Source organism: Pituophis catenifer, unplaced genomic scaffold (genome assembly GCF_029215685.1).
Source record: "Pituophis catenifer annectens isolate HBS135680 unplaced genomic scaffold, rPitCat1.0.hap2 SCAF_4, whole genome shotgun sequence".
In the NCBI taxonomy this organism is placed as follows: domain Eukaryota; kingdom Metazoa; phylum Chordata; class Lepidosauria; order Squamata; family Colubridae; genus Pituophis; species Pituophis catenifer.
The window spans coordinates 53,918,661-53,939,622 of record NW_027256884.1 but is presented as its reverse complement, the minus strand read 5'-3'; the positions used below and the strand labels follow the sequence as shown (position 1 = coordinate 53,939,622).

General features: G+C 41.5%; 1 protein-coding gene across 1 annotated transcript in view; it reads left to right on the top strand.

The window, feature by feature from the left end:
* Positions 1-20,962, top strand: part of SMS (spermine synthase) — a 153,944-nt gene that overhangs the window by 35,348 nt on the left and 97,634 nt on the right. Inside the window, exons 3-7 of the mRNA XM_070944009.1 lie at positions 3,226-3,316; positions 4,907-4,971; positions 7,547-7,722; positions 8,695-8,843; positions 9,570-9,746. Coding sequence (XP_070800110.1) covers positions 3,226-3,316; positions 4,907-4,971; positions 7,547-7,722; positions 8,695-8,843; positions 9,570-9,746 — 658 coding nt within the window. The remainder of the gene's footprint in view (positions 1-3,225; positions 3,317-4,906; positions 4,972-7,546; positions 7,723-8,694; positions 8,844-9,569; positions 9,747-20,962) is intronic.

The window sequence follows — 20,962 nt, the reverse complement described above, 5'->3', positions numbered from 1 at the left end:
GGCTCTTTCTTCGGAGAGGCCGACAGGATTATCATCACAACGGACGCCAGTCTGTCTGGATGGGGCGCTCACCTGGGGAACCTTCTAGCGCAGGGTCTTTGGTCTCCTTCGGAGCAGACCCTCAACATCAACTTACTGGAACTGCGGGTCATCTACCTGGCCCTACTGAACTTCGAACCTCAGGTCCTTGGCAGGGACGTCCTCATCCTGACGGACAATGTCTCTGCCAAGGCACATGTCAACCGGCAAGGCGGCACCAGATCTCGTTCTCTGCTGAAGGAGTCTCTCCGCCTGGGTCTCTGGGCGGAGACCCACCTGTCGTCTCTCCGAGCGGAGCATATCTCCGGGACGGCGAACGTCTGCGTGGATTCCCTCAGCCGCCACATCATCGACCCTGCCGAGTGGAGCCTATGCCCCCTCCTCTTCAAGGACTTAACCTCCCGCTTCGGCACCCCGTCATTGGACCTGTTTGCGTCGAGCGAGAATCATCAGCTGCCCCGCTTTTTCTCCCGCTATCCCTCTCCGGGGGCGGAGGCAGTGGATGCATTACGCAGCCCTTGGCCAGTCGGACAGCTCCTCTACGCCTTTCCTCCATTGCCACTCATCTCCAGAGTCGTTCGGAAAATTCTCTCGGAGAGAGCGGAGGTCATCCTGCTTGCCCCACACTGGCCTCGTCACCCGTGGTTTCCCGACCTGAAGTCCCTGTCAGTTGCTCCTCCGTGGCGGATTCCCGACGATCGGATATCCCTACGGCAGGGGCCCATCCTGCACCCGGACCCTCAGTCCTACCAGCTGACAGCCTGGCGACTGAGCGGCTCTTATTGACCAGGGCCTTCGTTTCCACGGGAGCCATTGAAGTCATCCAGGCGGCTCGTAGGCCCTCCACTCAGAGCATCTACGGCTCTACCTGGAGGACTTTTTCTGATTGGTGCCGTCGCCGTTCCATCTCTCCTACCGAGGTCTCGATCCTCCAGCTCTTGGACTTCCTACACGACGGTTTTGTGGCCGGCCTCGCTCCTAATACGCTCCGTCGCCAGGTAGCTGCTCTTTCTTCGGTACTATTCTGCGGTTCTAATACCTCACTGGCCAATGATCCACTGATTCGGTCTTTTTTGAGGGGCGCCACCAATCTGCGACCCCCCACAGTACACCGGTTCCCAACCTGGGATTTGAACAAGGTTTTGATAGCCCTCACAAGTCCTCCATTCGAGCCACTGCGAGAGGTTAGCCTCAAGTTTTTATCATTTAAGGTTTCCTTTTTAGTTGCTATCACCTCCGCGCGGAGGATTTCTGAGCTCGCAGCCCTTTCTGTACGACCGGATCTTTGCATTTTTCATACGGACAGGGTAGTCCTCCGCCTTGATCCTGCCTTCATCCCAAAAATTAATACCATCTTCCACAGATCACAGGAGCTCTCCCTCCCGAATTTTTGCCCAACGCCTCGTTGCCGGCAGGAACATGTCTGGCATAAACTGGATGTACGCAGGGCCCTTCGGATTTATGTACACAGGACGGCCCCATTCCGGAGGACCGAGGCCCTATTCCTGTCCTTCCAACCTTCGTCGATGGGATCTCGAGCCTCCTCGGTTACTATAGGACGGTGGCTCAGGGCCACTATATCATCAGCTTACGAGGCTCATTCCCTGGAACCTCCTCGTGGCATCACTGCGCATTCTACACGGAGCGCCTCCACCTCAGCCGCATGGGCCACCCAGGCCTCTTTGGAGGAGGTTTGCCGGGCTGCAACATGGTCATCTGTGACTCCTTTTATACGGCACTACCGCCTGGATTCATATGCGTCGGCTGATGCAGCATTCGGCAGGAGGGTTCTGCAGCAGGTCCGGCCTTTCCCGCCCTAGGAGACACCAAGCTTTGGTATGTCCCAGTATGACTGCCGTGGGCGCCATTGTCGGAGAATGGGCGTTGGTCTTACCTGATACGCCCCTTCTCGAGCAGGCGCCCACGGCAGTCATCCCCACCCCTTCCTTTTCAGGCCGCACCTGGTTCTTGACTGGGGTGGGAGGGATCTTTTCACTTCTCTGTTTCTTTTGCTACAGACACCACAGTCTGCTGGTCAACCTCGCCTCCAAACTGGAACTGAAGGAGGAAGAGGCGGGACTAAAGTTCCAGTAGACTCGGTCCTATTGGATAGCGAACGTGTCGATACCCAGTATGACTGCCGTGGGCGCCTGCTCGAGAAGGGGCGTATCAGGTAAGACCAACGCCCATTCTATGTTAAGTATGTTTCTGGAGACACCAAATGCATAAGATATCCTTTGTTCTTATCAGTTTAGGAGTGATCTAAAGCTGTGAATGACTTTAAGAACATCAGGGGAGTCAGAAACAAATCTTATTTCATTAACGAAGTTTTTGGAACCATGAGTATTCTGGCCCAGATGTTTTCAAAGATCAGTGATGTTCTGTTTTAGTTTGAAGGATTGATTGATTGATTGATTGATTGATTGATTGATTTGCTATTTGGATTTAAAGGGACACTAAAAAAAACCTGTGTTCTCGCAGTGTACAACAAAAAAAACAAATCAAATATATAATAATACATTTTAAAAAATCACCCACTATATAAAATGGTGATTGAACACAGTAATTAATCAAAACAATCTGTTGAAGTATAATCAAATACTGGAGGAAAAGTGATTTTCACTTTATTTTCAAAGACTCCCTATTGCTTCCTGCAGCTTAACATACTAGCTCTTTTTAGAGCACTGATAATTATTTAATCCCAATATGTGATATATAGATTTTTAAGATATTTATTAAAACTATGTTTTGAAAGTTGATAAATATTAAGACAAAATATTAAGATAGCAGACAAAAAAAAGGCAGTAAAATACGCAGATGGGCATCTTTCAGCAAAAACTCAAAGAATAATTGACCCAGAAGAACAAGTAACAGTTTGATGGTAGTAATTTCTCAGTTGTTACAGAAGAAATAATTATTTAAAATAAAGAGGAACTATTGCCAATCTGATGTCTTCCAGGTGACATCTTTGGCCAAGTTATTTGAGAACTTTGGCTATGTCTCTTAAAAAAAGAAGGGAATATAATTTTTTAATTAGAACACTAACTTACTGTGCAGATAAGGAATGTATGCGTTAGCACACACATATATAGAGAGAGTTTTAGGAACTAAAACTAATTCTTCTTAAATTAGGATTTTATTTAGTAAATTAAATTCTGGGTTTATACTTTTCTTTTTATTGTCTAGCTTTGCGAATCTGAGAATTTATCTTCATGGTTTGGTTTTGGTTGATGTACAGAGTTGCAATGATTTGAATGAGAAAGAAGAAACAGAACAGGTGAGTAAACTATTAATTTTTATTAATAAATAATAATTTTATCAAAAGAGGAAATAAAAATATTTTTATACATTTTTAGCTGAGCTTTTCCCTTCATTTGTCGTACATGTATCATGTTTACAGTGATAAATTGTAAATTGAACTAGGTTAAGTCTTATAGGGGAGGCAGTTTGGAGTAGTTTTTAAGCATCAGGCTTGGCTAATGCATCAGACCATGAGTTCTAGTTAGACCTTAGCTATCTGGGTAGCCTTGGGCCAGTCACTCTTTCTCAGCTCTAGGTAGTAAGCAATGGCAAACCACTTCTGAAAAACCTTGCTAAGAACAGGATCTTTTCCAAGCAGTTGCTAGGAGTCATTGCTGACTTAAAACCAACCCCCCCCCTCAAAAAAAAAACCCTCTCCAGGAAACAAAAGTGAAGAGTTTAGATTAGGGGTGTCAAACTCAAGGCCTGGGGGCCGGATCATACAAATGAATAAATGTTATTCATACAAATGAATAAATGGAATTTACAGATATAGAAATTAAAATTTTTCAGAAGTTCATCGATTAACTATAAGTAACTAAGTGTATTATATCGTTTTTAAAATACTAAAATCAATATTGATCTCTAAACAGAATGTATATATCAGAAACAGTAATTTAAGATTTAAGTTATCCTATACAATTGAAATGTTGAGACTTATATAAAGGGAAGCTCACACTTAATATGGTTCAGTTCACTATATAAAATTATAGTTTGGATATAGTCTCCAAATGGAGTATCTTTGTCAGATTTATTTTTACATATTATCACAGTTTAGCCATTCTTTCACAGAGAGGATTTTTAAGTCTGTTTCATAGCCTTTTGAGAGTGAAGTTGAAAATGTTATAAATAATGGAACCTAATTAGATGAGTTATTAAAAAAAGACGAGCTAGTCTTGCTATTATTCCAACAGAAAAACATGAGATAATTTTAAGGATTTGCATTTAGCATCAGTTTAGTTTGATTTCAGTTCATTACAGCATATGTAAAGAACAAAAACAAGTAGACATAAGCAGATGCAATAATCAGGCTTATTATATTTTTCACTGTGAGTCTCCTTCCATAATATTGAAGTTAGATAACAAGCCTTCATAATATTACAAATTATATAAAAGACCTTGTCAACAGGAAATAAATAAATATAAAAGTCATCTGAATGACCAGAATTGTTGCTAAAAAGGGAAAATAAAATACTAGCGTGTAAAAGTACAAGACTAGGACAACACATCACCATTTAATTAAGAATTTTGTGGGGGGAAATTGGGATATAAATCAAATAAATAATGCAAACTATTACTAACATTTTTTTGTTTGTTTACGGAAAACTTTGTTTTACTGAACCACATAAAGAAAAGTGGACAAAATTTCAGCTTTGCTTCAGGATGCATATGAAAATCTGTATTTGAAGTAATGCTCAAGAAGATGTTTTGGTACTTGAACATAAGCTATACAAAGTCGATTGAATAATAAAAATGATGTCCAATATTTGTAATAATTAAGAGTGGTTTCAAATTCTTAAGTATAATATGTTTTTACTATGGTTTATACACATATGTTTTCCTGCAGCTTCTAAATAAAGTAGAAGAAAAAATGAAAGAATTATTTCATAGAAGTATCAAAAGGATAAAGCGGTAAGAAAGCTTTCATGCACCTCTTAAATATGAATAACAGTAAAGGACATGACTGAATAAATTACTCTGAAATCAAAGTGATAGTTAAACTATCTCCTATATTATATACAGTATAGAGTTTTTATACAGTGCTAACATTATTTAGTTAGCTAATGGACAGACTTGTAAGATGATTATTATTTCCATGTTTTTAAATTAAGGGAAAGCAACCAAAAAATTATTATAATATTTTTTTATTAAAGTGTACAAATAAAAAACTAATAGAAACTAAGAAGAATATAAAAAGTAAAACTTTAAAAATTAAAAGTGCAAAGAAAAAAAGGGGAAAAAAAGAAAATATGTATATAAAAAATAACCCATAACAAATACAACTTCAGTAACTTATCATCTTCTCTGATGTGTCTGTAAAATATCTCTTATGAATATACTGTATATACTATATATTAACCTAGATCAAATGTTTTAATCTTTAATTGATCTTTAATCCCATCAAATAATGCCCCACAACTTGATTTCTTATAATTTTTTCTTTATCTCCTCTCAGAAACACCTTCACAAGGTTTTTATTTGTATGTCCCCCTTAATTTTTAAGACAACAGGCAATTTCATTTATAAATGCAGTGTGGCATCATTTTCCATATTAATTTTTTGTCTGGCATTTTTGTATCCACTTTCAGATCCATATTCAAATCAGCCTCACCTCTATATTATCTAGTAAAATCTGTTCCTCTTCTATAGCATCTTTTAAATCCAATTTTATAGTAACGGACAATTTTTAGATCAATTTCTGAGTGTATTGTTCCCAAATATCCTTGAATTCTTCCATAGTCAAATAATATTGGTTTGTTGAATTCATGAGTTTTTATTGCTTTTAATTGTAAATCTTAGTTCTCTCTGGTTCCCTCTAATCAAGGTGTCCCCAACCTGTGGTTCACAGCCCACTACCAGGCTGCGAGCTAATCACTACTAGGCTACGTGAGGGGCCAGGCGGTGCACGCACCTCTGTGCGTATAGCCCCATTTGTGCAAGTGATATAATGGGCACTTGTGGCCCCTCGTGAGAGTGTCATTACGGGTGTTTGTGGCCTTGTTCGCGCTTGCATCACACACTTGCAGATCCACTCATGCGAGTGTCATCACTGACACTCGCAGCTCCACTCGTGCTCATGTTGTGGACTCTCGCAGATCCACTCATGCAAAAATGGTTGCAGGCGCTCACAGCGCCCCTCGCGTGAGCCTCCTTGCGGGTGCTCGCAATCCACTCACACTTGCGTCATCGCAGGCACTCATGGCCCCACTTGCAAGCATCGTCGTGGGCACTTGCATCCCCACTCATGCTAGCCTCCTCGTGGGCATGTGGATCCACTGGTGCAAGAATCATCACCGGTGCTCGCGACCCCAGTCATGTGAGTTGTCATGGGTGCTCGTGGCCCCACTTGCAGAAGGGTCGCCATGAACATTGTGGGCACTCATGCACACGCATACATGTGCTTTCCTCTCTGACAAAATCGTCCCCTTTCCCCCCTCCCCCCTCCACTCCGGCCGTCAACCCGGAATAATTGGGGCACTCTGTTCTAGTTAACCTTCAAAGTCCCCTCTTCTCATGTTCTTTTTTTTTTTCTAATCAACAACACTTTCCTACAGGAAAATTTCTTGCAATCAATTTCAAAATCTTCGTATATATTTCTGTAAATTTTTAAGCAACCCACAGGAAATATTCTTTCAAATACGTCTGGCCCCTTAATTCATTTATAAATTTCCAAAATCAATATATTGCTGCTTATTCAAAAATGAAATTTTTAAAAAGTCTTTAAATTTGCATGAAACTTCTTTAATCATGGACATAAGGAAATTCTGCCAGAAATTTCTTTTTTACCAAATATATTATTATGAATACTGTATATATGACAATTTTAATTAGAATGAGTAAAAATAAGATTTTTTTCCTATTATCTGTGATCAAGAAAATATGATTCATTTAATTTTTAATTTCCTATCTTTTATACATTATAGTATTAATAGCACTCAGAACAAACATAGACAGATTTCCCTGGCAATCTATTTAATGCTATATATCCCGGTTTAAGAAATAGTAATTTATATGGACACATATAGTCGGTGAAGTCATATTGTACACAAACTTCTCATTAGTAGTTAATATATGTTTACATACATATATGAAAAACTAGAAATGTACTGGAAATTAGAAAATAGATTTCTGAAGATAATTTAATATAGGTTTAGATATTTTAGAATTAAATGTAAATTTAGAATGTAAAAGGCTTTAGTACATTTTCTTTATTGTAATTTTCTAATTTCCAGCACTGGAAAGTAGAAAATAGTAAAGAAAATATGCTAAATGTATGAATTTATTTAATTTATTAGTTTAAAATATGTATTTTGCTTGTAGCATTGGATTGTCTATCTATTCAAACATAATAGTCCCTTTAGGAAGCTGCTATTTAAGGTTGTCTGACAATAATAAAATGTGTCCTTCCTTCCTTCCTTCCTTCCTTCCTTCCTTCCTTCCTTCCTCCCTCCCTCCCTCCCTCCTTCCCTCCCTCCCTCCCCTTTAGCTTGCCAGTCATTATGAGAGGGGATGCCATTGATAGATACTGGCCTACAGCAGATGGGCGATTGGTGGAATATGACATAGATGAAGTTGTATATGACGAAGAATCAGCTTATCAGAATATTAAAATTTTACATTCAAAACAATTTGGAAATATTCTTATCCTCAGTGGGGATGTTAGTGAGTATTATCAGTTTAAAATAAAATACATGCATTTGCTATTGAATCAGGCCAGACAATGTTTCTAAATTGCCAGACTAAATACAAGCCATAACCCGTGGCTTATTAAGGGCTTGGAATTGCCTATTTCTAGGATTATTTTTCTTAAATTGCTAAACATTTATTCTGTGTAAGAATTAATTGATATTTTATTCATATGTCATGAAAGAAAGGATCATTAGATGCTTGTCACATTTTTTCTTGGATGATATAAAATAAAATATAAATATAAGTTATATACTTATATTGTGATATACAATATAAGTATATAACTGATATAAATCAATACCTTTTTGCCTACTAGGCAGAGCAAAGCATTAGGTCTTGAAAGTTGCAAAATATCTACCCCCTCTTTCAACTTTCTACTTATTACAGGTAGTCCTTGACTTACAACAATTTGTTTAGTGACCGTTTGAACTTACAACACTGACAAAAAGTGACGTATGACTGTTTTTCACACTTAAGACCATTGCAGCATTTCCATGGTCTGTGATCAAAATTCAGGTGCTTGGCAACTGATTTATATTTATGACGGTTGTAGTTTTTGCAAACTTCTGACAAGCAAAGTCAATGGGGAAGTCAGATTCACTTAACAACCATGTTACTAACTTAACAATTACAATCATTCACTTAACAACTGTGGCAAGAAAGGTCATAAAATGGAGCAAAAATTCACTTAACAAATGTCTCAGTAACAGAAATTATGGGCTCAATTAAGGTTGTAAGTTGAGGACTACCTATAATTATAAAGTTACCCTTACAAATTTGCTAATTTCTAAAGGATGAATGTAAGACTAACCAACTATAAATATATATAATATCCATTGTATAATATAAATTGTCAGTTAACTGTAAGTATCAAAATGGTTATTGTTATGAAAAGATTGTTTTATGTTTGTGTATATTCATAAGTTTCTTTTTCTGCTTTTTAAGATCTGGCAGAAAGTGACCTAGCATATACAAAAGCTATAATGGGGAGTGGAAAGGAAGATTACACCAACAAAGAAGTGCTCATTCTTGGAGGTGGTGATGGAGGAATATTGTATGAAATTGTCAAAATGAAACCAAAGATGGTCACCATGGTAGAGATATCCTTTTGATATGAGCCTGTGATCATTAATATAAAAACAAAAGTCTTCATCCCATTCTATTTGGAACAAAGATTATTGGTTTATTATTTATCTTGATTCCTTATCTTAGAGCATTATTTAAAACTTTGGCTATTACCTTAAATCTGGTTCAAATTGTATAGCATTTTATAATTCAATTGAAGATTTCTTGCTACTTTTAAAATTGTTGTACTTAAGAATTTCTGATGATCATACAACATTTTTGTGTAAAATAACATCTTTAATCTGGTCTAAATATTATGTAACAAATATACTATAATAGAGTTTTGTTCAGGCAACTAAGAGTTGCTTTACTCCAGTGGTCCCCAACCTTTCCGGCTTTGTGGACTAGCAGCGGGGGTGGGGGGAAGAGGGGATGGTTGCATGTGAGCAGCAGGTAAGCTCCTGCTCACCCGCCACTTCCGCAACCTGGTACCAAGCCCAGGGTTGGGGACCCCGTTTTACTCTATCTGGCAAGGAGAGACAATCTACAGGGATGACCATCATATCTGCCAGTGGCTCAGTTCTAAGGATGGATGATGCAATTGGTTAAAATACTCTGATTAATATCAGGTCATATGTCAAAGAATTATAATAAATATATGTGTGTTTCTAAGAATATTTTCACTTAATCTATTTGGCTCCAGGAAAACTCTCAATTTATTAATGTTTTAGTGGTATGTTCATTATACAATTTAGGCGTTTCAAGGCAGAAACAAAGAACATTATGAAGAATGTTATAATAACAACAAAATGAGTTATTTCATTCTTATTAGTATCAAAAACATTGACGAAATGGTGATTGATGGGTGTCGAAAATACATGCGTAAAACATGTGGAGATGTCTTGGACAATATAAAAGGAGAATGCTATCAGGTATATATTTTATTTATAGCATTGTATGGTTTTCTCATAAAAGTATTTGTTTCTGGAAAGTACATAGAAATAAGTTCAATTATTTGTTATACTCTTTGCTTTTTTATATCTAAAGCCAATTTTGTCGGTATATAAGTTCTATTATCAATATTGGTGATGTGAGGTAATGATCTGAATTGTATATAAATGCAGGATGTCCTTAAAATAGAGCTAACTCTATTTTAATACAGCTAATATATTTTAAATATGCAGGAGGTTTAACATTTTGGAACCACTGGGTTTTTTGGTTTGGTTTCAATTGCCATTTTGTTTTAGGGGAGCAAAGGGAATTGTACACTGTTCAACATCAGTGGCTTTTAAATCTTGTAAATGAGTGAATGATAAATAAATGTGAAATATTTTTGGAATAGGGGATAATGTCTTGAATTGAAACATTGATGTTTTGTTACTAATAGTAATTCTTCTTGTGCCATATCCGTCATCGGACATTGGCGATCATGTTGGCAATCCTATTTTTGTCAATAGCAGCATGAAAAAGTGCTGCTGAGTTTTGTCCAAACCAGTCCTTTAGGTTTTGAAGCCATGATGTTCTTCTGCCTGGATCTTGTTTGCCTTCAATCTTTCCCTGGAGGATTAAGTGAAGGATGCCGTATTTTTCTGGGTGTCGCATCACATGTCCAAAATATTCTAATTTTCACTTTTTAATGGCTTTGATGATTTCCCTTTGCTTTCCCAGGTGGCTTATCACCTCCTCATTTGTGATTTTGTTAACCCAGTAACAGCCATCTGTAAATCCACATTTCAAATGTTTCTAGTTTCTTCAAATGGATTTCTGTCAGAGACCAACTCTCTACTCCGTAGAACAGGATAGAAAAGATATAATATCTGACAAGCCTGATTATCAGTCTTAGGCTTATGTCGTGACTGCAGAAGACCTTTTTCATTTTGAAGAATGCTGTTCAAGCTTTCTCTATCCTTGTCTTTACTTCACTGATCGTGTCCCTATTACTAATAGTAATAGAGTATATTTATTCTTATCTGTCATTATTTTTGGCTGTATGTGTCAAGGTTCCTACTGACGAACCCAACCAAGCCAGCAATTTGAGACAATCAGATCTCTTTAAGCATAACTTTATTGAGTACATCATTTTGGCATGCATGGAGCAAAAGCAACTCTAACTAGTTCCTGCTGTTTTCGCATAATTAAAGAATGAATTCTTTTCTCCCATCCCACCCCACTAGAACAGGGGTCCTCAAACTTTTTGAACAGGGGGCCACTTCACGGTCTCTCAGACTGTTGGAGGGCCGGACTGGGTGGGTGGGTGTGGCTATGTGGTCATGTGACTAGGTGGGCATGGCTAGGTGGGCATGTGACTGGATGGGTGTGGCCAATTTATCAGTCCATTTTGCCAATTTAGCAGTCCATTAAATAATACACACAAATTAAACTTTAATTTGTTTTTCTCCTGGGGGTGTTTTATTTGCTTTTGTTTGACTTTTCTTTTTACTAGATCATTTTTTGTTTTCGAGTCTAGTGGTCCACTTCAGAAAACTCAGTTTTGCAGCAATTCTTCTCAGCCCCAAGGAGGTTACAATCAACAAGTCTCTCCCTCCCTCTCCCTCTCCCCCTCCCCCTCCCCCTCCGTCTCTCTCTCTCTCTCTCTCTCTCTCTCTCTCTCTCTCTCAAGAAAAGTGTGCTAAAAGAGCAAAGGGGGTGGGGAAGAGAAACTTTGCTGAATTCCATTCCATTCCATTCCATCCTATTCCCATTCCCATTCTATCCTATTGCTATTGCTATTCCATCCCACCCCTATTCCCATTCCATTCTCTCCTATTTCCATTCCATTCCATTCTATTCTATTCTATTTTATTTGCATTGTGACAGTCTCAATCCGCTTTTCGGATATCACTGGCCGCCCCGGAGCTTCCTCCGCATGTGCTGAACGTGTGCAACAGGTTCAGGCAAGGGTTTCCCACGTCTGGCAGGCAGGTTCGGGCCAGGCAGGCATCAGTCGGAACAGATCTGGTGAGGAAGCCTTAAGGTGGGGGCTCAGCAGCGCTGATCCGCCAGCCAGCCAGCCCTTCCTGCCTCCCTCTCCAAGGGTGGAGACGGCCATCCTGCTTTGGGGGGCAGTCAGCCTCGCTGGCCACAGCCCTGTAAGTGCCAAGCGACAAGTGGGAGAAGGGCGGGCAGCCAAGCGCCGGTGGGAGAGGAAGAAGGAGGTGGGGGTGGCTATTGCGGCGCCCGGTCCCTCTCTCACTTGTGTCTCGCCAGCCCTGCTTCACCAACAGGTGCCCGCCAGCTTGCAGGAGCCTCTTTTGGGCCAGCTACTTGCCTGCTTGGAGCACGCTTGAAGGAAGGAAGGAGGCTCATTCAGAGCAACTGACAACATTGTGCCCTGGAGCGAAAGGTGGCTGACCTGTAGGGCAAGAGAGCTACCGGCCGAGGAAAGAACTCAAAAATTTGCCACCCTTTGCTCTGCTGAGGGAGAAAAAACCGAAGGGTCCCAATGGAGAGGTTGTACCTGCCATGTAATTATGCATCTATTCCAACAATTGTGCTTAGTGCAAGGTGGCGCTCTCCACTGAGGGGCGCCTGCTCACCATCCCCTCTGCCTCGGGCCCCGCATCCAACCCAGGATTGGGGGATGCACCACTTCTGTGCAAGTTTGGCCACCAGAGGAGAGCACCGCTCTGGGGTTCTGCATGCTTTCAGGCCTCCCACCCCTTTCTGCTTCTGCTCTGTTTCACCCAGGACGAATGGAAAGTGTGCAGGTACCTAGCACTAAGCGCAACTCTTGGAAGCAATGCGTAATTACGCAGCAGGCGCAGCTTCTTCCATTGGGACCCTTCGGCTTGATGGTGGACTGAAGTCCCTGGTAAATCTAGTTCTTTCCTCGGTAAAAGGTGCGTCCCTTTATTGTCCGGCAGAGTGTTTCTGGGGGTGGGGGAGGGCAAAAATGGGTCCCTCGGAGGACTCCTGGCCCCGTTTTTCCCTCCCCCGATCCCACAAGCACTCTGCCGGCTATAAACGAGGTACACGAAGGCCTCCTGGGAGCTCTGCACGGCCCATTTTTTCTTCCCTCATCCCTACAAGCACTCTGCCTGCTAAGGTAAGTCCTGCGCTTGGCTGAAGGGTGGGGCCGAAGGGTGATGAGGTGGGTGGGGCATCTTCTGGGTCCCCTGATGGTTGGATTAATGTCTTGGGTTGGCCGTACCTGGCCTTAGGACTCCTACCCTAGAAAGTGGAAAATAATAAGTACATACGTTAGTTACTTCAGGGTTTCCTTGGCCTCTAGGAAGGATTCCTTGGCTTCTGGGGATATTTCTCATAGAATTTCTCTACTAATCTATCTTCCTTCATGTTCTAGACTAGGTATTGGAGTTTCCCCTTGAATAGTCTGGAGTCCAGAATCCGTTTAACCTCATAGTGCAGGGGTATCAAACTCTATTTCATTGAGGGCTGCATCAGGCTTATGGTTGACCTCGGGGAGAGGGGAGGCTGGTGTCGGCTTGGCTGGGGTGGGCATTACCAGCTTGACATCACTTATGGCCAGGGTGACCCTGGGGTGGCTGGAGGGATCCATTGTCTACAGCAGAGGAAGGCGAGACCAGGGTGAACGCCAAACCCTTGTCTACCAGAGGAGCCTTGCCATCCCTCTCAGGTCACGTGCAGGACCCCTGGATGGTGGTGCAGGCTGCCTGGAGCCTGGGCAGTAGAGGGCAAATGCCCAACCCTGCCCAACCTTCCCCAAGGGTCGCCCGGCTGAGCTTAACTCCTCCTTGAGGCTGCTGCTGTGCTTGCTGTGCTTGGCCAGGTTGCTCATGGTGTAGGTGGGCGGGCAAAGTGTGTGGGTCAGAGGGAGGTTCACTCCTTCTCCATGTGAGAAGACCTGGCTTTGTAACCAAAGCATCCTCAGCGATACGATGGGAGACCACCAGGGCAGCAGGGCTGCTGATGGCCAAGTGCTAAGGCAGGACTTTCCTCAGACCCTCCCTCCCATTATAATTTCCTTCCTTCCTTCCTTCCTTCCTTCCTTCCTTCCTTCCTTCCTTCCTTCCTTCCTTCCTTCCTTCCTTCTCTTATTTTTCCTTTCCTGTTCATTCTCCTTTCTTTCTTCTTTCCCTCTTTCCTTTTTCCTTCCTTGCTGTCTTTCCTTCTTTGTTCTTTGTCTTTGCTCTTTCCCTTTCTCCTTTCCTGTCGTTTCTTGTTGCTCAAATGCAAAAGGGCAAACATTTGTTGATGCCTCCTTGCTTTGTGATCCAATGCCACTTTTGCTAATAGTTTGTGGCCACTTAAAAGACTAAGAACAAACCTGGCTCAGTTTATCCCATGCTTGCATTTAGTGGGGGTGTCCACAGACAACAATACAGCAAAACTGTCAAAATGGTGGCTATGATAGTTGATCAGAGCTCCTCTATTTTTTATGTGCAACAGCTTTAGCGTTTAGGAACAGAGGTAAGTTAATTATTTTTCTATTAATACATAATCCTTAAAAGGGCTCTCCTGTAGAGACCCTGTATTATCGTAATTCAGAGGTCCCCAACCTTTTTGGCACCAGGGACCGGTTTCATGGAAGACAATTTTTCCATGGACCTGTGTATGTGTGTGTGTGACTAAGACAAGTGTACAGTTTGGGAAAGAGGCACAGACAAAAGTGGTAAATTAAATGGTGGGCCATGCATGGACTGAAATAAGTATGGGTGTCAGCCCATAGGAAATCAAAACTGCAAGGCAAGGTTCCTCAAAGTATAGATTTATTAGGCATGTCATATTGGCACAGCTGGTAAAAACCTGAATCTGAAGTCCCCCAGGTTTTCCCCACTTAATTCAAAGTCCAAAGTTCTTCCCCACATTACACACATCCATCACATGCCCTAATCAGGTACCTCTCCCCACCTCGGATGCCTCCCTTCCATGCCTCTCCAGGTGCTGGTGAGTGTGTCCTTTGTTCCCAGGAGAAAGAATGTTATTTTGATTACATATCCTCCTTAGCTATCAATACTCCTCCCCTTCCTTTCCACAGCTCCAGCCAACCTCGCTGTACTGTACTGTACTGTACTGTACTGTACTGTACTGTACTGGCAAACCTGAAGATGCTCAAAGATGGCTCCAGGGTTGACAGGCTGCCCCTCATGCGAAGAGAACATCCTGAAAAAAGGAAAGAAAGACCATAGAGAATTAAACTGATCCCTCTCAGCCTCCTCGGCCCCCTCCAGGCAGCTCCGTAGGTTTCCCTGGGAACTTATGGTGAAACTTCTTGACTAATCTGTCCGCTTTCTCATCCCAACTCTTAACCCAGGTAGCCTCAGACGGGGTAGCCTTTCCAGTGGACTAAGTACTGTAGTTGACCCCGATGGCAGGTGTGAATCCAAATTTTTCTTCACCTCATAGTGGATCTCCCCTTTCACTACCATAGGCTTTGAGGCTACCCAGTCAACCAGCCTTAGCAGGGAGCCTACCGCCAGCTTTAACAAGCTTCTATGAAAAACCGGATGCACTTTCCCTAGCAAGTGTGGGAGGCTAAGCTGCACGGTCACAGGGTTTATCACTTTCACTATTGGTAATGGCCCCCAAAACCTAGGTCCTAGCTTCCTACTTGGCAGTCTCAACCTCAAGTGCTTCGTTGACAGGTACACCTTGTCACCAACTCGGAAAGGTGGCTGGGGGAGCGGTGCTTGTCAGCTTGTGCTTTATAGGTTCTTGCCACCTGCACCAGGGCTTGCTTGGTGTTTTCCCATCCCTGCTTCAAGGACTCCATCCAGTCACTCGGACATGGATGATGTGGTTCTGTGGGCAGTTCCAGCATGGGGGTAAATTCCATGCCACTAGTAATCTGGAACGGAGTCAGACCAGTGCTGCTTTACGCCACATTATTGTAAGACCTCCGAGAATGGCAGCAGGTCCGCCCAGTTAGATTGCTGATAATCCACATAGCACCTCAAGTATACTGCTCCACCATGGCATTCACTCGTTCCGCCGCCCCATTAGTGCTTGGATGAAAAGCCAATCTGAGACCCTGGGTGGACTCTATGGCTCCCGGGAACTCCTTCCAGAATTTTGCTGTGAACTGGACTCCCCTATCTGAGGTAATCCTCCAGGGCCATGCAGCCGATAGATTTGTTTTATCTGAGCCAATTTCTTGGCAGAGGGCAGCCCTTTGCAGGTGGTGAAATGGGCTTGCATGGAGAATAAGTCAATCACTGTCCAAATGACTGTGTTCCCGCTATTCTCCGGGAGCTCGACTATAAAATAAATAGCAATTTCTTCCCATGGACGGGTTGGTTCTGTTGAAGGAGACCTGGCCTCTTTTTTTTATTTATTTACTTTTTTTTTCCAAAAAAGTTTTTATTTCTCATAAACACATTTACCTGTACGTTCATTTATCCATCATTTTTCATTCATCTTATCTTTTAACTTTCATTTTTAGTTTTTACTTTTTTGGGGCTGCTCTTTTACCATTTACCTTTACCACAACCTTTCTTCTTCTCCTCCCCTTCCTTCCTCTTTCTCCTCCTACTTTCTTCGTTCTTCCTCTCCTTCTCTTTCCTACTTCCCCTTCCCTTCCCCCCACTCCTCTCTTCTTCCCCCCTTCTAGCCTTCTCTTCTGCTCCTCTTTCCCCTCACTTTTCTTCCTCTCCTTTTCCCTTTCTTCTTTCTCACCCTCTCCTCTCCTCTCCCTTCCTTTCTCTCTACTCCTTCCCCTCTCTCTTGTTGTTTCCCTTTTTAGTTCAATCTAAAATGGTATTTGAGCAGCCACAATTTTCTATTTCTCATTTCAATTTCTTATTTGATTTGATTAATATTTATTTTTAATTCCTCATTTGTGTACATTTTTATAACATCTCACTTTTTTTCCTTTTATCCTCCCTCCCCTTTCTACTTTTACTTAGCATCATCTGGGTTTCTATTTTTTTGATTGTTTTTTCCCATCTATTCTCTATCTGTTTTATTTCTATACCCATATTCGTATTTCCTTTCTAACCAATCATAAAATTTATCCCATGTCTTGAAATACATCGACTCCTCTTTATCTTTTATTCTCAGTGTTAAATCTATTCATTTCTGTACATTCTAACATTTTCTTTATAATTTCTCCTTCCAACGGGATTTTATTTGCTTTCCAATTTTGTGCAAATACAATTCTAGCTGCTGTTATTATATGAATAATCAAATATGTATCTTCTTTACTGTAATTCTCTGGTAAAATTCCCAGTAAGAATATCTCTGGTTTTAACTCTACATGTTGCTGTAACATTGCCTCTAACCATGCTTATATTTTCACCCAATAATGTTTTGCTTCTTTACACAACCACCACATATAATAATATGAACCCGGCAACTGGTGACATTTCCAACACTTAGCTTATTTATCTTTAAACATCTTAGATAATCTTTTTGGTGGCATATGCCATTTATAAAACATCTTATACAAATTTTCTTTGTAAGCTGTTGCCATTGTTAGTTTATAGTTTCTTTCCCAAAGTTGGTGCCATTTATCCAATTCTATGGTGTATCCAAAATTCTTTGCCCATGCTATCATTGTTTCTTTTACTTCTTCCATCTTCTAGTGTTATCCGCAATAGATAATTATATAATTTCTTAATCATTTTCTCATCTGTTCCTGTCAATATTTCATTCAGTTCTGATTTCCCCGAGTTAAAACCATATTGTCTACGATCTGCTTCATATCTTGATTGTATTTGCAATCTTGTATACCAATCTATCCCAGTCCCTTGACTTTCTAGTTCTTGTTTTTGTCTCAGTTCTCCCCGATCTGTCAAGATGTCCTTATATTTAACAATATTCCCCATATTTACAATATTAGGGTATGTCACCACTTCTATTGTAGAAAGCCACATTGGTATATTCAGATAATGTTTTTCTTTCACTCTCTCCCACACTGATAACAAACCATTTCTTACATAATGTCTCTGGAAATATCTATGTATCCTTTGTTTCCTGTACCATAAAAAGGCATGCCAACCCAGTTGCAAATCATGGCTCTCCATGGTCAATAGACTTGTATTCCTCAGTAAGATCCATTCTTTAATCCATGTTAGCGCTGCCACTTGATAATACAATTTCCAATTCGGTAGGCTAAACCCACCTTAGTTCTTGCATCTTGCAGCATTTTTACGTTTATTCTTGCTCTCTTTCCTTGCCACACATATTTCCACATTATTTTCTTCAGCTCTTCAAAGTATTTTTTCTGCAGTTTTATTGGTATAGTTTGAAATAAAAATAATAGTTTTGGTACTACATTCATTTTTATTAATGCTATTCTTCCCATTAGTGATAATTGCAAATTTCTCCATCTCTCCAGGTCTGTTTTAATTTGTTTTTTCAGTTTATAATAATTGTCTTCCTTGATGGTTGCACATCTTGATGTCAGATAAATGCCCAAGTATTTCACTTTCTTCACAGTTTGGATGCCCAGTTTCTCCATTATCTCCTTTTTATGATTTTCTCTCATATTTTTAACTACCGTATTTTCCGGTGTATAAGACGAGTCCTAAATTTTCCTGTTAAAATATAGGGTTTGGGCTATACTCACCGTATAAGACTACCCCTCTTCCAACGCACACCAAATAAAAATTAAAAAAACATCAACTGGCTCACCCACAATGTAAAACCAGCTGTGCTAGACCCAAAATGGCCCCTGAAACAAGCAGGAACGTCACACAGCCACAAAAAGCCCAAAAACCCAACTTTCACACTTTACACACACAAAATTCCACATACAGCTTTGTGAGATTTTGTGTGTTTGTGTAGTTAGAGTGAAACACTACAAAAACACACTAAATCTCAGAAAGCTGCACAAATATTATTTTATTTTATTTTTATTTTTATATGAAAGCTAAATTTAAAACTTCCTAAACTTCAAATGGCTAGGTCTAAAAAAGAACAACTAAAAAAAACCCCAATTAACTATTTTTTTTAAAGCTCCCAAAGGGGAAAAAAACTTAGCCAATAGAACAGGGGTCTCCAACCTTGGCAACTTTAAGACTTGTAGACTTCAACTCCCAGAATTCCTCAACCAGCTTTGTTTTGCTGGCTGAGGAATTCTGGGAGTTGAAGTCCACAACTCCCTGCCTGCTTGATTGCAGGCAGGGAGTTGCTTGCTGATGGAATGGATTCAGGCAAGCGAAGCAAGGCAAGCGAAGCAAGGCAAGCAGCTAAGGCAGTGGTTCTCAACCTTCCTAATGCCACGGCTCTTTAATACAATTTCTCATGTTGTGGTGACCCCCAACGATAAAGTTATTCCTAAAACCATCAAAAATATGTGTTTTCCGATGGTCTTAGGCCAGGGGTCCCCAACCTTTGGGACCTCAGGGACCACCAACTTCATAATTTTAAATTTCGCGGTTCAGACAATAATGATTTTACTCAGCCAACAAAGCACACTGTACTTACATCCTTCCTCATCCATTTTCTTAAAAAAGAGGGGAGAAAAACACTTTTAAGGTTTTACTAAAAACAGTTTCCAATTACATAGTATTGGCATAAAGCCTGGTTAAAGCAAACATGCTTAGTCATAAAGACTTGAGGCAAGCCATTCTGCTTAAGGTTTAAATTGAACTTAAGTGCATTATCCGATATAATGCAGATTACTTCTGGCTGAAATACCATAAATTGGGCATCTTAACCATAAACCAGGGATATGATTTTTTTTTTGTATGGGTGCTGAAGGCTATAGTAAGTACAACATGTTGGAGCCTGCACTGCAATAGGGGACGGAAACATATAAAAGCTTTAAAAATACAGGAAGATTCAATATTGTTACTGTTAATGTAATCATCTGGACTCCCAGTACGGGATGGGGTCCTTCAGGCACTCTCCCTCCTCTCTGTCTCTCTCTCTCTGTCTCCCACTCTTTCTCTCTCATTCTCTCTCTCTCTCCCTCTCTCTCTCTCTCTCTCTCTCTCATTTTCGCTTTCTCTCTCTCTCTCCCTCTCTTTCTTTCTCTCCCACTCTTTCTCATTCTCTTTCTCTCTCCCCCCCTCTCTCCCCCACTCTCTCATTCTCTCTTTCTCTCTCTCCCACTCTTTCTCTCATTCTTTCTCCACCCTCTTTCTCTCTCTTTCTCCCACTCTCTTTCTCTCTCTTTCTCCCACTCTCTTTCTCTCTCCCCCCACTCTCTCATTCTCTCTTTCTCTCTGTCCCCCTTTCTCTCTCCCCCCACTTTCTCTCATTCTGATTCGCTTTCATTTTGTCTCTCTCTCTCTCATTCTCTCTCTGATTCTTTGATTCTCTCTCATTCTCTGTCTCTTTCTGTCTCTCATTCTCTCTCTCTCTCTGATTCTCTCTGTCTCTTTCTCTCATTCTCTTTCATTCTGTCTTTCTCTTTCATTCTTTGTCTCTCTCTCTCTGTCTCATTCTGATTCTCTCTCTCTCATTCTCTCTTTCATTCTTTGTCTCTTTCTCTCTCTCTGTCTCATTCTGATTCTCTCTCTTTCTCTCTCTCTCTCATCTCAATGGCCAGCCAGTGTCTTGGGGCTGAGAGGAAGTCAAGCATCTCCCTGAGAGACTGGGGGCCAGAAGAAGTGTGGGAGCGAAGCACTACTTGAACTTGTGCGGCATGAGCATTCGCCTTGGTATATTTGCGCCAGCTGATGGCCAAGGCAGCCCTCATCTCTGCTGAAAGTGCAGCATCAGGATTCTGCCTTGGTATATTTGCGGTGCAAGGCAGCCTTCGTTTCCTGCTGCTTGGGACTCAGAGCGGTAAATGGTGACTGGTCTGGGGAGCAGCTGGATTTTGCTCTCCATTGCGGACGCCAGATCAGTCCCCTGCAAGATCTCATCTTTCAAGGAGCGCTCCCTGAAGTGGCACTGGAAACTTTGGTTGGGCTCCTCCAGAGACGAGAGCTTGCAGGGGGTCGATCTGGTGTCTGCAATGGAAAGCAAAATCCAGCTTCTTCTCTGCTGTGAGGCTCCGCACAGCAACCAGCTGGGTCCAGCATTGAGCGGCATGCAGCCTTGACGAGATCGGCACAGCTTCCCGAATCTGAGTTCTGGCGCTGACTGATGACGCTACGGGAGCGCCGACAACATTGACAAGAAGCTGTGCCGATCTCGTCAAGGCTGCATGCCGCTCAATGCTGGAACCAGCTGGTTGCTGCGTGGAGCTTCCCCCAGGCATCCAGGGGGATATTACCGACGCTCCGACTTCCCCAGACAGGTGGGGCTCGCCATCACTGGGGGTCAGCTGGGG